The 13369-nt window shown below is 45.5% G+C and overlaps 1 protein-coding gene across 1 annotated transcript in view; it reads left to right on the forward strand.

Annotated features, from left to right (window-relative positions):
- The window catches only part of MAN2B2 (mannosidase alpha class 2B member 2), a 371121-nt gene that overhangs the window by 40178 nt on the left and 317574 nt on the right, over positions 1-13369 (forward strand). Inside the window, exon 3 of the mRNA XM_078678503.1 lies at positions 5030-5135. Coding sequence (XP_078534629.1) covers positions 5030-5135 — 106 coding nt within the window. The remainder of the gene's footprint in view (positions 1-5029; positions 5136-13369) is intronic.

The following is a 13369-nucleotide window of genomic DNA, read 5'->3' on the forward strand; positions in this document are numbered from 1 at the left end:
GGGTAGCAGGCGCGTTTCCTTGCGCAGGCTTAACGGCCAGTTGTTCCAAGCCGTTGGAATTGCATTGGAGAAGGCTTGCCCACCTAATGAGGATAATTTAAAGCGCGGACACACCAAGAGGGTGGCCTCTGCTGATCGCAATGTCCTGCTCGGGACATAAGGGATCAGCCGCTCCCTGGTGTACTTTGGGGCTTGCCCATGTAGAGCTTTATGTGTAATGCAGGAGCCCTTGAACTTAACTCTCTGCCTAATTGGGAGCCAGTGAAGCTCCCGTAACAATGGCGTGGCATGCGTCCTTCTCGGTCGTTTTAGGATTAGTGTGGCTGCATCATTCATGACTGTTTGAAGTCTGGCTAGCTGTTGTTGGGGGAGGCCGGCATATAACGAGTTGCCATAGTCCAGACGTGCCAGAATCTTAGCAGATACCGCCCGTCTGAGCGTGGCCGAGGTCAGCAATGGAGATATTTTCCGCAGTTGCCTTAATAGGCCCGTACAGGTGCCAACAACTGACGAGACTTGTTTTGACATAGAGAGTTTGGCATCTATATCGATGCCCAAACTTTTCACAGCCACCGCTGGTTTCAGAGCAGGACCCAGTTCTATTGGCCGCAGGAGATCATTCCAGGGGCTGGCTGCTGTGGTAATTGCCAGCACCTCTGTTTTATCAGGGTTTATCTTAAGCGAATTTGCTGTCATCCAGTTTACTGTGAATTTTAATATATTTTGAAGTCTCAAATGAGCTGTGGGTGAATTGTCGATTTGTATGATAATCTGAGTATCGTCAGTGTAGTTGTAGAGCCGGCACTCCAACGAGTTAAGCGCCGCGACCAAGGGCTGCAGGTATGCGTTAAACAAGAGGGGTGAGAGTGCTGAGCCCTGGGGTAGTCCACAAGTAAGACATGCTGGTTTGGACACCAAGTCTGTCAGTTGGACTCTCTGCGAACGATTATTAAGGAACGAAGCCAGCCAGGCTTGGTCTGTGCCTTGGATGTCGAAGCCCCCCAACCGCAACAATAGTCAGTCATGATTGACCGTATCAAATGCCGGAGAGAGGTCCAGCAGCACCAGGGCACATGGATCTTTTTTGTCTCCCCTAAGCCTCAGGTCATCCAGCACGGAAAGCATGACCAGTTCCGTGCTGTGATGAGCCCTGAAGCCGGCCTGGTTGTGTTCTCGGAGATGATTTTTTTCGAAGTGGCTCGAGAGTGGGGGCAGGACATGTTGTTCGATTACCTTAGCCAAAAATGGCAGTTGTGAAATAGGCCTGAAATTTTTCAAGACCTTGGCGTCGGCCCCAGGTTTCTTTAGCAGCGGGATCAGGCGAGCCTCCTTAAAGTCGTTCGGGACCTGTCCTGTTTCTAGGGACCTATTGAGAAGGAAGAGTACATCATCCTCTATCCCTGGCAGAGCGAACTTAAAGATCCTAGGTGGACAGGGGTCCGCTGGCGATCCAGACTTCACTCGGCCCATCAATTCTGTCAGAGATTCACTCGGCCCATCAATACTGTCAGAGACTCCCTGGTGAGCGGTACTAATGTTGTTAGTGGATGAGCAACCCGTGGTGGGGGTGGAAGAGGGTTACTGGGACCACTGAGACTGGGAGTGTGATCGATTTCCATCAGGAGATCCGATATTTTGTTTGTGAAGAAGGATTGGAATTTGTTGCAATCTACTTGAGTAAAGGAAGGGATCTGTTCTTTAGTTTTCCTCCGCTCGGTCAGGACCTTAAAATTTCTTTCTGGGTCTTATGGGCCATGGCAATATGGTCCTCATAGAATTCGGCCCTCCTGAGTACAATAGCTTGTTTATAAGCGGCAAATGCCCTTACGTATGCGACCCGTGTGCTGGAGTCATACTCCTTGCGCCAGGCTCTCTCGCTCTGGCGCAGAGACCGTTTTAGTGACCTCATGGCCTCGTTAAACCATGGGGCCCCTGTTCCCCTATCCACTATTTTCATCCTACGTACCGGTGCGCCTACATCAAAGGCTCTTTAGGTCTAGACTCACAGACTCTAAGTCATCTGTATGTCGAGTACGTGGGTGAGAAGCTTTTAGCGAGGATACTAGATATTCTACTCTAACTTTGTCCCAGCTTCTTAGTGATTTCCAATCAGGTGGTGGATTGGCCAGTCGCCCTGGGAGTACCAGCTGCCCCTGCAATAGGTGGCGGTCCGACCATGAGCAGGGGGAAATCGTGACTGGGCTAGGCATTGGAAACGTGGACCAAATCAGGTCCAGTGTATGCCTTTCTGATGTGTCGCGCCCACCACCTTTTGATTGAGTTCTAGCGCCATCATGGCCTCTTCTAACTGCTTTGCCTGGCAGTCCTTGGGAGTTTTCTCCCAGTGGAAGTTAAAATCTCCCATTATCACCAATCCTTCATAGTGTGATCGGAGATCGTGGACTAGTTCCAGTAGAGCTTCAATGAAACCCAGAGGAGTGCATGGGGGGTGATAAACTAGGAGTATGACCACACAGTCGGTAGTGGAACAGAACTTAACCACAAGCGCATCTGCGCTCTCCAGGCTTTCTGAGCAGATGATTTCAGTTTTGAAAGAGCTATTGTAAAGGAAGGCTACCCCTCCTCCCTTCACGTCTCCCCTTCTATTTTTGTGAATGGCCATGAAATTTGGTGGGAGTGATGCGACTAGGTCAGGAATGGACGACTCTTCTAACCAAGTTTCCGTAATCCCCAGGATTTCCATGCTACCCTCCTGAAGTAATGAAAAGACTTCAAGGTTATGTTTTTGCAGCGAACAGGTATTGAGGAGTGCAAGATTGCAGCTTTGTAATAACCGCGCTTTCTTTATTTCCCTTGAAGTGCCCTTCCCTTTAGTTATGTTCCCCGGGGGTTTTAACAGTCCCTCACGTTGTAGTGCCACCGCAGTTAAAGAATTTCACTGCTGGGTATCCCGATTTAGTGACACTACTGTTTGCCTGGAGTATTGGGTGTGTGGGCCATGGGTCTTTGCCCCTGGACCCGGCCGGACGCGGACGGGCGCAGACGGGCTTGCCTTAGGTGCGCCGCCCGCGGCGTGCGTGCTCCAGCCTTGCCTTTTCAGCCCGTAGCTCCTCCCACCCACCACTCAGCCCTGCTGTCTGAAAAAACAACAAGACCGGGATTAGCCCGGGGATGCGGACCGGAAGTGAGGGAACGGGGAGTGCAATGCGGGGAAATCAGTGGCACAGGTACAATTTGTCAAATAATTTTAAAAAGTGAGTTTTAAAAGAATTCCTTCAATTCTCGGCGATTTTGTGAGCAGATATACTTATTACTGTCGGCATTCAGTGCGCGCAGCGATCATCTACTCGGCAGACCACTAGTCTGGTGTGACCCTCTAACACAGCGCACTCGCACCAGCCTCGCCTTTTCAGCACGTAGCTCCTCCCATCCACCACTCAGCCCTGCTGTGCAGCGGCTGTCTGAAAAAACAACTAGACTGGGATTAGCCCGGGATGCGGACCGTAAGTGAGGGAACGGGGAGTGCAATGCGGGGAGATCAGTGGCACAGGTACAATTTGTCAAATAATTTTAAAAAGTGAGTTTTAAAAGAATTCCTTCAATTCTCGGCGATTTTGTGAGCAGGTATACTTATTACTGTCGGCATTCAGTGCGCGCAGCGATCATCTACTCGGCACACCACTAGTCTGGTGTGACCCTCTAAGTGGATGTTTTTCTTTGGAAAACGTTGTCCTGCAGTATTATTTAATGACCACATCACCTTCAACATATCAGTGCATAGCGTACTGAAACCCACACTATCTGATAAATCACTGAGCACCTGAGATTTACTTTCAGCTGCTTTGAAAGAGAACCATATACACTGTATCCTCTGTAGCTGAATTGGTTAAACTCCTAGAGGCTCTTCAAAAATAGTAATTTGGAAATCTATGTAAAAATATCACACTCTGTATATAACCAAATCTTTACAATTATATATGATGTTTAAAATACAGTGTTTGTAAAGGCCAAGGTATAAGGTCTGAAGAGCGGCTTGTTAATGTAAAAATTAAGAACTGCAGTTACCCACAAGGAGATGTGTGGAACATAGCCTCCAATTACCTGAAAGGCCACCAGATCAAATAAAATACATCGGCCACAGTTACATCACCTCAGTCTCTTGAGGGCGAGCCATGCATTACAAATTCTACTTCAAATATACTGTAAGATTTTAGATTCATGAGCCTCTCTTGAAGGGTATACTGATTGTCAAAGCCCTTCAGTCTGGCCAGTAATGACAGTGCTTTTTAGTTGTTTATCATTTGGAGTTTGTGTGCAAAGAGCAGTGGGTGGATGTGTATGAATATATGCTGGGTGAGGGCATTGATGGATAGATCACTCCACCATGGATGAGTGATGTGGTATGGGTATGCTAGGTGGTGGTACGAATGTGGTGTGTTTTTTTTTTTAATGTTCTGGAACCCATATTTACATTCAAATATTTTCTTGAATTCTTGCTGATCTGGTCTGCTGATTTTTCTGCTGGCTGGTTATGTTGTGTTTTTGGTGTTGGCTTCCTATTTTGCTGTTGTGTTGTGCTATTGTAATTTGAAGTGGTGTTAAACGGTATGTGCTGCGGTTATGTTGACATGATATTTTGCTGTTCTTTTCTATTGGAGTGATAATGCAGTACGTTATGGTGTATTGAGTTGTCTTTGTGCGCATTTTATGTTGTTTGTGTTGTGTTTTCTTTTTGTGTTATTATATTCTTGCAGATGGGCAAACAGCTTTAGTCAATGCCAGTCTTTGCATATGTAAGTATGCAAATGCAACTCCCTTTACTTTACCAGTGCTTGTTACTGCTACTTCCTTTTTTTTTTACCTTAGATCCTCTTAGATCGATATTACCACCAGAGTAGAAAACAAAATTTTGTAGAGCACCAGAAGCCATCTTAGTTGTCCCTGGGTACACCTTAATGTTTACCGGTCAATCTGATTGTACTTACACAATAAGATTCTGTGAAACCCTGCATATATATAACAACATGTCTTTCATACTTTCATTTCACAATATCTTCCTCTTTTACAGGTTCATCAGCTTATTCAAGATGGACAGCTGGAGTTTATAATTGGGGGACAGGTGATGCATGATGAAGCAGTGACCGAAATTGATGACCAAATTCTACAGTTAACTGGTACATATATAATGGTCTTCTTTTTAATACTAACAGTACCTAGTAATTGTAGTGTTCATTTTCTTACATGTAAAACAAAGCAAAATAGACTGGTGCATTAGCAAAACCTGACCATGATTCAGTGTACACATTACAAAACATGTTTTATTCTCTAGATTTTCCAAACGCGCCCAATTAACAAGGATATCTTTTTACGATTGAAAAAAGATGACCTGCCAGTTAAAATCAATTTACTTTTTAATATTACCGTACATTATATTATTGCAGTATTTTGCGGGATTAAATTCTAAGCAAGATGGTGTTGCAAGTTGCCTTCCTGCGAAAGTTTATGAATGCCCAAAAGCTAAAAGCACATCAGTTTGTGAACATTCAGTACCTTATTTTCAAGCCTTTCTCACGCTGAAAATGGTCCGAGATTCACATCAGTCGAGAGCTGTATTACTTCCCGTTCCAAGTTGTGAAGGGAACACAGCAACTCCAAACATCTTGGGGGTGCTGGGGTAAGCGCCGCTCCCTTTTGAAATGTTTTCACTGTATGTAAAAAGAAAACAAAAAGAAAATAATGTGCATTTGCTCTGTGGTTAGGCCTTTACGCGCTTAAAAATTGTATGTTGCATACACGTTTGCATTTTGGGAGTGCTACGCTCACAGAAGGCACTTGCCAGCCTATCAGGTTTTGTTGAGTAGAGGGACCTGCTGAATGCCCTTACGTCCCCGACTCTGTACACATGTAGTACGAATCATGGAAATGGTAAGAGAGTAATACTAGACTGGAATTTCCCTTCATCGGATTTCTCGCAAGTACCGGTAAAGACCAGTACTTTGGGGGCCATGGATTCCACTCAAGCCTGGATATGTAACAAACTTTAAGAACCGCGGGACCATCTATAAAAAGTAGTTTACATCCACTAAATACCAAGTACTTGCCAGAGTGAGAACAGTATTAGTAGGGATCAAATTAGGCTTGTCCGTCTTATCTGCGGAAGTCGTTATCCTAAGCATCCAACATGGATACCAGTCCAGGTAGATTGGATGGGCATGTTGGTAATGACAAGTAGATCAACTAGACTATAGCAAAGAAGGCAAAAGGTAAGTCAACAAAACAAACTGCAAAGAGAAGGGACAAATATGGAAAGGCCTGAGCACAAGCGAGCCGAAAAGAGCAGCAACAAAAACGGTGGAGAATGCAGTAACTGGGTGTGAACTGAGGGAAGCTGAGAGCAATACCAACACAACGACAATTCCAGATATCTCCTCCTTCTTTTTTTGGTATTAAATACTTGTGCTGCTTAATCTCATGCATAAAGCACCTATGACCAGGAAGTAAAGGTATATGTATTATGCACAGTTAATTAAAATCTTTGCATACAATAACATTTTAAATAAAATATACAACAACTATTTGATCCGTTTGCACTTGTAAAGGCAGTGGTCAAAAATGAAGGTTAAAGGAGAGAAATACAAAATTAGAAAGAATTTACGGTAATTAATGTGATTTGACAGTATTTACGGTTTTGATCCGCTCTTTTTAAAAATTTGGCCCAACAACAGTTCAAAATTGTGTCTCTAGGATTAAAACAGTCAATCACCACCCGTCTACAAGATCGAATGCCACGTTGATAAAAAAGCACTCTTAAAAGAACTTTCCTTTCATTTTGTCGATTAGGGCAGTTATAGGCTAAATTAACAATGCCCTCCTCAGCCCTTCTGCATAGCTGACAGGTGTGTATATCTTAATTTCGAAGGCAAGGCGTGTACAAGAATGCATGATGGAATTCTGCATGCGTTTTTCATGCATGCCTTAGGAACCCCGTCATTTGAAAGAATGTGTCTTTAGCATGCATTTTTTCTGCACACAAGTTGTTTTAACGGCATTCCTTAAGGGGGGCGCTGAATATTGGAATAGTTTAATTTACTATTCCAACTCCAGTCTGTGCAACAGTAGGGAAGGTGTTGGACTTTAATTCCAACCCCACTCTATCATTGCGTCCTCCTAAATTGCATGCTAAAGACGCATTCGTTCTGCTGCCAGCCCTGTGACAATACAGCATGATTGGAGCTTTGTCCTTAAGGACGTTTCCCGTGTACAAGTGCAGGAAGTTGACCAAAGCGAAACCTAATACTTTTTTTTTAGGTGCAGTGACCATCCAGCCTCCAGATATGCCTGTCGTTCAAGAGATTTGTACCCATTCAGAATCATCCAGCCATGTGATCCAATTGCTAAAGCCCCTTTGTTGACAGCTGCCGAAAGTTTCTTTAATACACAGTTGATTTATCTTTTAAAAGGCCTTATAGGAGGCTGTAAGGTCCCAAAGTCTTCTTACACCCAGAGCATTAATGGTAGAGTCTAGTAATAGCTGTGCGGGGCCATGTTGGCTTTTTGACATTTCAGTCCAAAGAGCCTTATTCCAAGAATTGGCTATCGAAGTCTGCAGTTTCTGCCAAGTTTTAATGTATGCCCTCTTCCTGGCAATCAATTGGTTTATCAGTCCAAACTCTACCCAGATCTGAGCAGGGGAAGCATTGTGAGGGAGATGGAATAGCAGTCTAAGTTTTTGGGACCATTAACTCCAGGACCACTGCATCCCTGCCACAAACAGCTTCACTTCCATATGTTAGAGTGTGGAGTAATTCTGCTGCGATGACCTTTAACACCGGGGCTAAGCTAGACCCTCCCTGAGATCTCATTAGAGTTTGAAAGGCCAAAATAAGAGCACTGACCTTACCTTGAAGCTCCTGCTTGTGTGGCCGAAAAGAGCCTTTATCATCAAACAGGGCACTAAAGTACTTCTACTCCTTTACACATTCCAACTGTTGGCCTTGTGAAAACCCAATTAACGTTTTCTGTACTCTGCTTCTTACCGCCAATGCTTCATTTTTTTCGGTTTAATGTCATGCAGTTGTTGGTTGAGTAGCTAGATAGTCTTTCGATAAGACACTACAGGCCAACGTCCGTTTGTCTGAGAAGAATGTAAAGACCTCCTAACTTAGGGGTATGAGAATTTACATCGTCCAGAGCTTGGGACATATATGGGAAGTGCTATTGCCTATTTTTATTCTTACCCAGGTTTCGGTATTAGGCATCTGCATTGCTTTCAATTTGTTCCAGAGAAGGTTACATTGAATACATATAAATGCAGCCTTAAAATCCACAAAGCAGAGATAAATTGAGGATTATTTGTAATCATTTTATCAATTATAATTGAGAATACCAGGATATTTGTGGACGTACCCGTACCTTCTGTGAAAACAGATTGGTTTAGAGGTATATTTGTGTCCGCTGCCTTATTCATTAACTTCTTTAATAATATGCCTGCAAAATATTTGGCCCCGTTGTCAGGGAGGGCAAAAAGACGATAATGTTCGGGTTGTGGCTGGTCCGCTCCTTCAAAACTCAGGTTAATTATAGACCCCTTCCAAGATTTAATTATAGTTTAAAGCTGCAGGGCACTGTCAAATACCTTGGTCATAATACTAGCTCAGAATAAAGGATTGATCTTGTACAGTGCCAGCGGGATGCCATTAGGCCATGGAGCTCCATCATGTCGACCCTCCTGAATCAACTTGAGTATTCGCTCTTTGGGTGAAGATGAGCGTATCCTCCCTTTTGGGTAGCCTCTTGTTAGTTGATGAAGTGATATTCACTAGTTCGACCTCAAGGTTTGCATTTTCTTGGTGGTGGTTCAGCAGCAAAAGTGGCAGCATAGTTCGTATTATGCCACTCTTTACAAAGTTGCATCTCAGAGGCGGTGAAGTAATGTTCCATAGGACAAGAATTGTTTTGAGGTGTTTTTGGTTCAGTGATTTTACAGATGTGCCCTTTGTTAGCCGTACTTGGTTACACTTGATCTTGTTTTCCTATTGCTATTTTGTAAGGGACTGATTGTGTTGGGGAACTGCCTCGGGACTATTCCTGCCCCAGGGTTATAGATCTGTTAATGGCCTGCTATTGTTAAGCTGAAATGCACAGCTCCGATAGTGGGCTCATCTGGATTCGTAGATGTTTCAGTTGTTTTACGTTTGGGGCTCTATTTAGACCATTCACGAGTTTCGAGAAATCTCTTTAGTCTGTCTTCCTGCTAAGATACAAAGACTTCGCCCAAAAAGCATGTTCCGGCAACCGTCTTTCCTCACATAAAAACCGCCTGTACACCTTTCTGGTGCTTCTCAAGTTGACTTGGTATGCAAGATTGCTTGGATGCTGCCTCAATGTTCTCAGCGCTTTGTTGTGATTTTATCCCCATCTAGTTGGGAACTTTTGGATTACTCAAGCTAGGCATCGATTATGGAACAGTTTTGCACCGTGGAATGGGACTATTCCCTTCAGGAAAAAATTAAAAACCTTACTATTCCAAGAGGAATAATTGGATCGTTTCTGCTTACCAGACTACAGCTCAGCTATTACACCTCCTCTCTATATACATTCTACGAGCATAGCGCGGAGATACTCCGTATGGAGTCTATTCCTGCGCTATATAAGAAATTAAAATAAATAAATAAATAAAAATAAATGGGGAAGTGGGGGTGAATCTACTACAGGCGGATGTTTAGTAACGTACCTGTTTATTCTCAGCAAAAGTATGGTGCCTCTAGGCTATGGGGCCAAAACATCTAGAGCCAGATGTACTAAGAACTGGTTGCAAAATACTGGTTGCAATTTGTAGTCAGTATTTTTTTTTTTTTTTTTTTTTTTTTTTTTTGGTGTAAGAAGTTTATTCGCACTTAGCATATATGAAAATACATTACAAGTGAGTCGCCTACAACCAATGGTGGCCGGCTACAGTTGTTCTTGCCCAGTCGGGCTCTCTCTGTTATGTACACAGCCCATCAGCCGACATCCATAGGACCGGCGGCGTTTAACATCGACTTCATATTCACTATCCAATTCAGTGCTCCAGCTATGTATATTCTTGCCAGTGTTCACACATTTTTTGGTTACTTATTCTCCCAACTGTAAACTGGATGGTGTCACCCCTAAATTAACCCGGAGTGTCCATCAAACAAAACGTATACTCTGTGTCACAGCATCCTCCCTCCCTTCCCATACCTCAGTATTCTCGTACACCCGTTAATCACACTTCATGTAGTATTTCTAATCATTCGCATTCATTCCCTCTACACTGCCCCGTTCCAGCAAGTAGGTTCTGAGGTATTCCCAATAGTCTTTGGGTCTCGATCTGGCTGGCAGTTCCTCCTCATAGGTGTTCAGAGTGTCGCGACAATACACCATATCTTCTAACCAATTCTTAACCTCTGGCCCTTTTGTACTGTTCCAGTGCATTGAAACCCTTCTTTTCGCCAGCAACAACGCTACCGCACAAAACTTTCGCCTCGTCGCTCTCAATGTTGGTTCAATACCCAATAGACACATCTTGGCATCACATAGTAAAGCAGATTCTAACATGGCATTCAGCATTTGCACCACTCGTACCCAGTATCCCGCCACCTTGCTACAATGCCATGCCAGGTGCATGAAATCCGCCCCCTCCTGCTTACACCTTTTACACTTCGAATCCTCTTGTAACCCATATCTCTGCAGTCTCTGCGGTGTATAATACACTTGGTGGAGGTATTTGTAGTGTATGATTCTCAGGTTACCGTTTGGTGTCAGCACGTCTGTTAACTTGCATGCTGCTGCCCATTCCTCCTCCTCGATGGGCGTCACCAGTCCCTCGCTCCACCTAACTCTAGCTTTGTCTGTGTTGCCCCCTATCGCTCCCTGTAAGCTAGTGTATAATTTAGATACCAGGTGCGATGCCGCAGGCGTCGTGAGAAGGAGTTGTAGGGGTGCTAGCGGGGTCGGCTCCTCCGGATGCGTCGGATAGTGTTCCCTAAGTGCTCTTTGGAGCCTATAATAGTTAAAGGTGAATAGTAGGGACGGGTTGCTGATGTATTGCATTTCATTTATCGTTTGGAAGACCCCATTGGGATACAAATCACCCATTGTATCTATGCCCGCCCTCCGCAGCAAATCCATGCCCACCTGTTCCTGTGTCACTGAGATATGTGGGTTGTGTGCCAAAGGCAGAGCAGGGGCATACAGTGGCAGTGCCTTAGCTGCCTTGCCCATCAATCGCCATGCTTCCGTGGTGGTATCCACCGTGTTTATGTCTCTGTCATGTAGCTTGGGGCGTTTATGTAACAGTATGTTCACCAGTGGTATCGGGTCTGCATCTCCCGCCTCTACCGCCACATGCGTCAGGAAGGGTACCTCGTGATGCCAATAATGTGCGAACTGCGCTTGGGCGCACAGATAATAGAGATAGAGGTCCGGTACCTTGAAACCTCCCTGGGCATACGGAAGTGTCATGGTGCGTAGTTCCAGTCGCGCTTGTTTTCCGGCCCACAGCAGATTAAGAACTAAGGAGTTGATATTGCGAAACACTACCGCCGGCGGCTTTATTGGGATATTATTAAATAAATATAAAAATTTGGGCAGTATCACCATCTTCACGATTGCAGTCCTGTCCGCCAGGGATAACGGGAGTTTATTCCACCTTTTTATTTTTTCCCCTAGGTCCTCTATCGCCCGCCCATAATTGGTGCGTATAACAAGTTCTGGGTCCCTGTGGAACCACACACCTAAGTATTTCGTGGGTTCCTCCTGCCATTCAAGTGGGTAGTCCAGGGGTATAGGGTGTGTGCTATCCGTCAGGGCTAGAATGAGCGATTTATCCCAATTAATTTGTAAACCGGAGTGGCTCCCAAACTTAATGTACTCCCTCATTAGTGGATTCAGGTTTTGTGCCGGGTTTTTGACATAAAGCACCATGTCATCTGCGTATAACGATATGTGGATGGGGCGTGACGGCATCTGTATGGCTGAGTAGTGATGGTGCTGTCGTATTTTACATGCCAATGGCTCCAGGATCAATGCAAAGAGCATCGGCGAGAGCGGGCAGCCCTGCCTCGTCCCTCTGCATATCGGGATGGGTGCTGAGACATGTTTGTTTATTCGTATGCGTGCCGACAGATTGTTATACAGCATTGAAATCCAGCCCAGGAACAACGGGGGGAAACCCATGCGCACCAGGACCGCCTGTATGAAGGCCCATCCTATTGTGTCAAATGCCTTGGCAGCATCAAGTAGCACTGCCACTGCTTTCGTGTCTGGGGATAGGTAATGGGCCAACGCAAAGAGTGTGCGGGTGTTGTGTGTGGTGGCCCTGTCAGGTATGAACCCAGATTGGTCTGGCCTGATTAGTAGTGGCATGAGCGGTTTCAGTCTGTCCGCCAGTAGACTGGCTATTATTTTTGTGTCCACGTTCAAAAGGGACAATGGGCGGTATGAGTCACATTTGTCCTCCGCCTTACCCGGCTTTAGGAGCGCAATGAGTAAGGCTTCCCTCATGGAGCCCGGTAGGGTCTGGGCTGCGTGTGACGCCCCGTATAGCTTCACCAAGTGTGGTGCAAGCAGATCCACATATTCTTTGTAAAATTCTGCCACGTACCCGTCCGGCCCCGGTGCTTTGTTGTTCGGCAGCCGCTTGATTGTGTCCGTAACCTCCTCGATCGTGACAGGACGTGCTAGGTACTCTCTGTGCCCGTCTGACAGCCAGGCTAACTCCACATCCTCCATGTATGCTAGCAATTCTCCCTGCGTGGGCGTAGGGCGCGCTTGGTAAAGTGTACCATAATGTGTCATAAATTCTGTTATAATCCCCTTGATGTCGCTCACCGTTTCCCCCGTGTCCTTACAGATGGCTGTTATATTCTGTGGGGCCCTCCCTGAGCATATCTTGTCTGCCAGTGCCCTACCCGGTCTACCTCCTTCCCCGTAGCGTCTGGCCGTCGCCCGTTTAGTGACGTATTTGAGTTCATCCGATGCAAACTGTTTGTGTTCTGTCAGAAGGGTGTGTATGTCTCCTAGCACCTTAGTGTCTCCAGTGTGCGTGTATTTGTCTTCCAGCTCCTGTATCGCTGTTTCGCGCATGCGCAGCTGCCGCCTGATGTCCTTCAGTATGCCTGATGACGTGCTAATGCATGCCCCCCTGATTGTGGCCTTAAACGCTTCCCACAGGAGGCAGGGGTCATCCGTGGACGGGCCGTTTATAGCGAAGTAATCTATTATTGCCTCATGTATTGTGGTGGCATACAGTGGGTCTTTCAGAGCTGTCGCGTTGAAACGCCAAGTGAAGGGCGGCGGTTCATAATGAGGGACCTCTATCTTTAGCAAAACTGGATTGTGATCTGACAGTGTCCTGGGCGGATGTGAGATGTGTCGAACCCATGTT

Source organism: Lissotriton helveticus, chromosome 2_2 (genome assembly GCF_964261635.1).
Source record: "Lissotriton helveticus chromosome 2_2, aLisHel1.1, whole genome shotgun sequence".
Taxonomy (NCBI): Eukaryota; Metazoa; Chordata; class Amphibia; order Caudata; family Salamandridae; genus Lissotriton; species Lissotriton helveticus.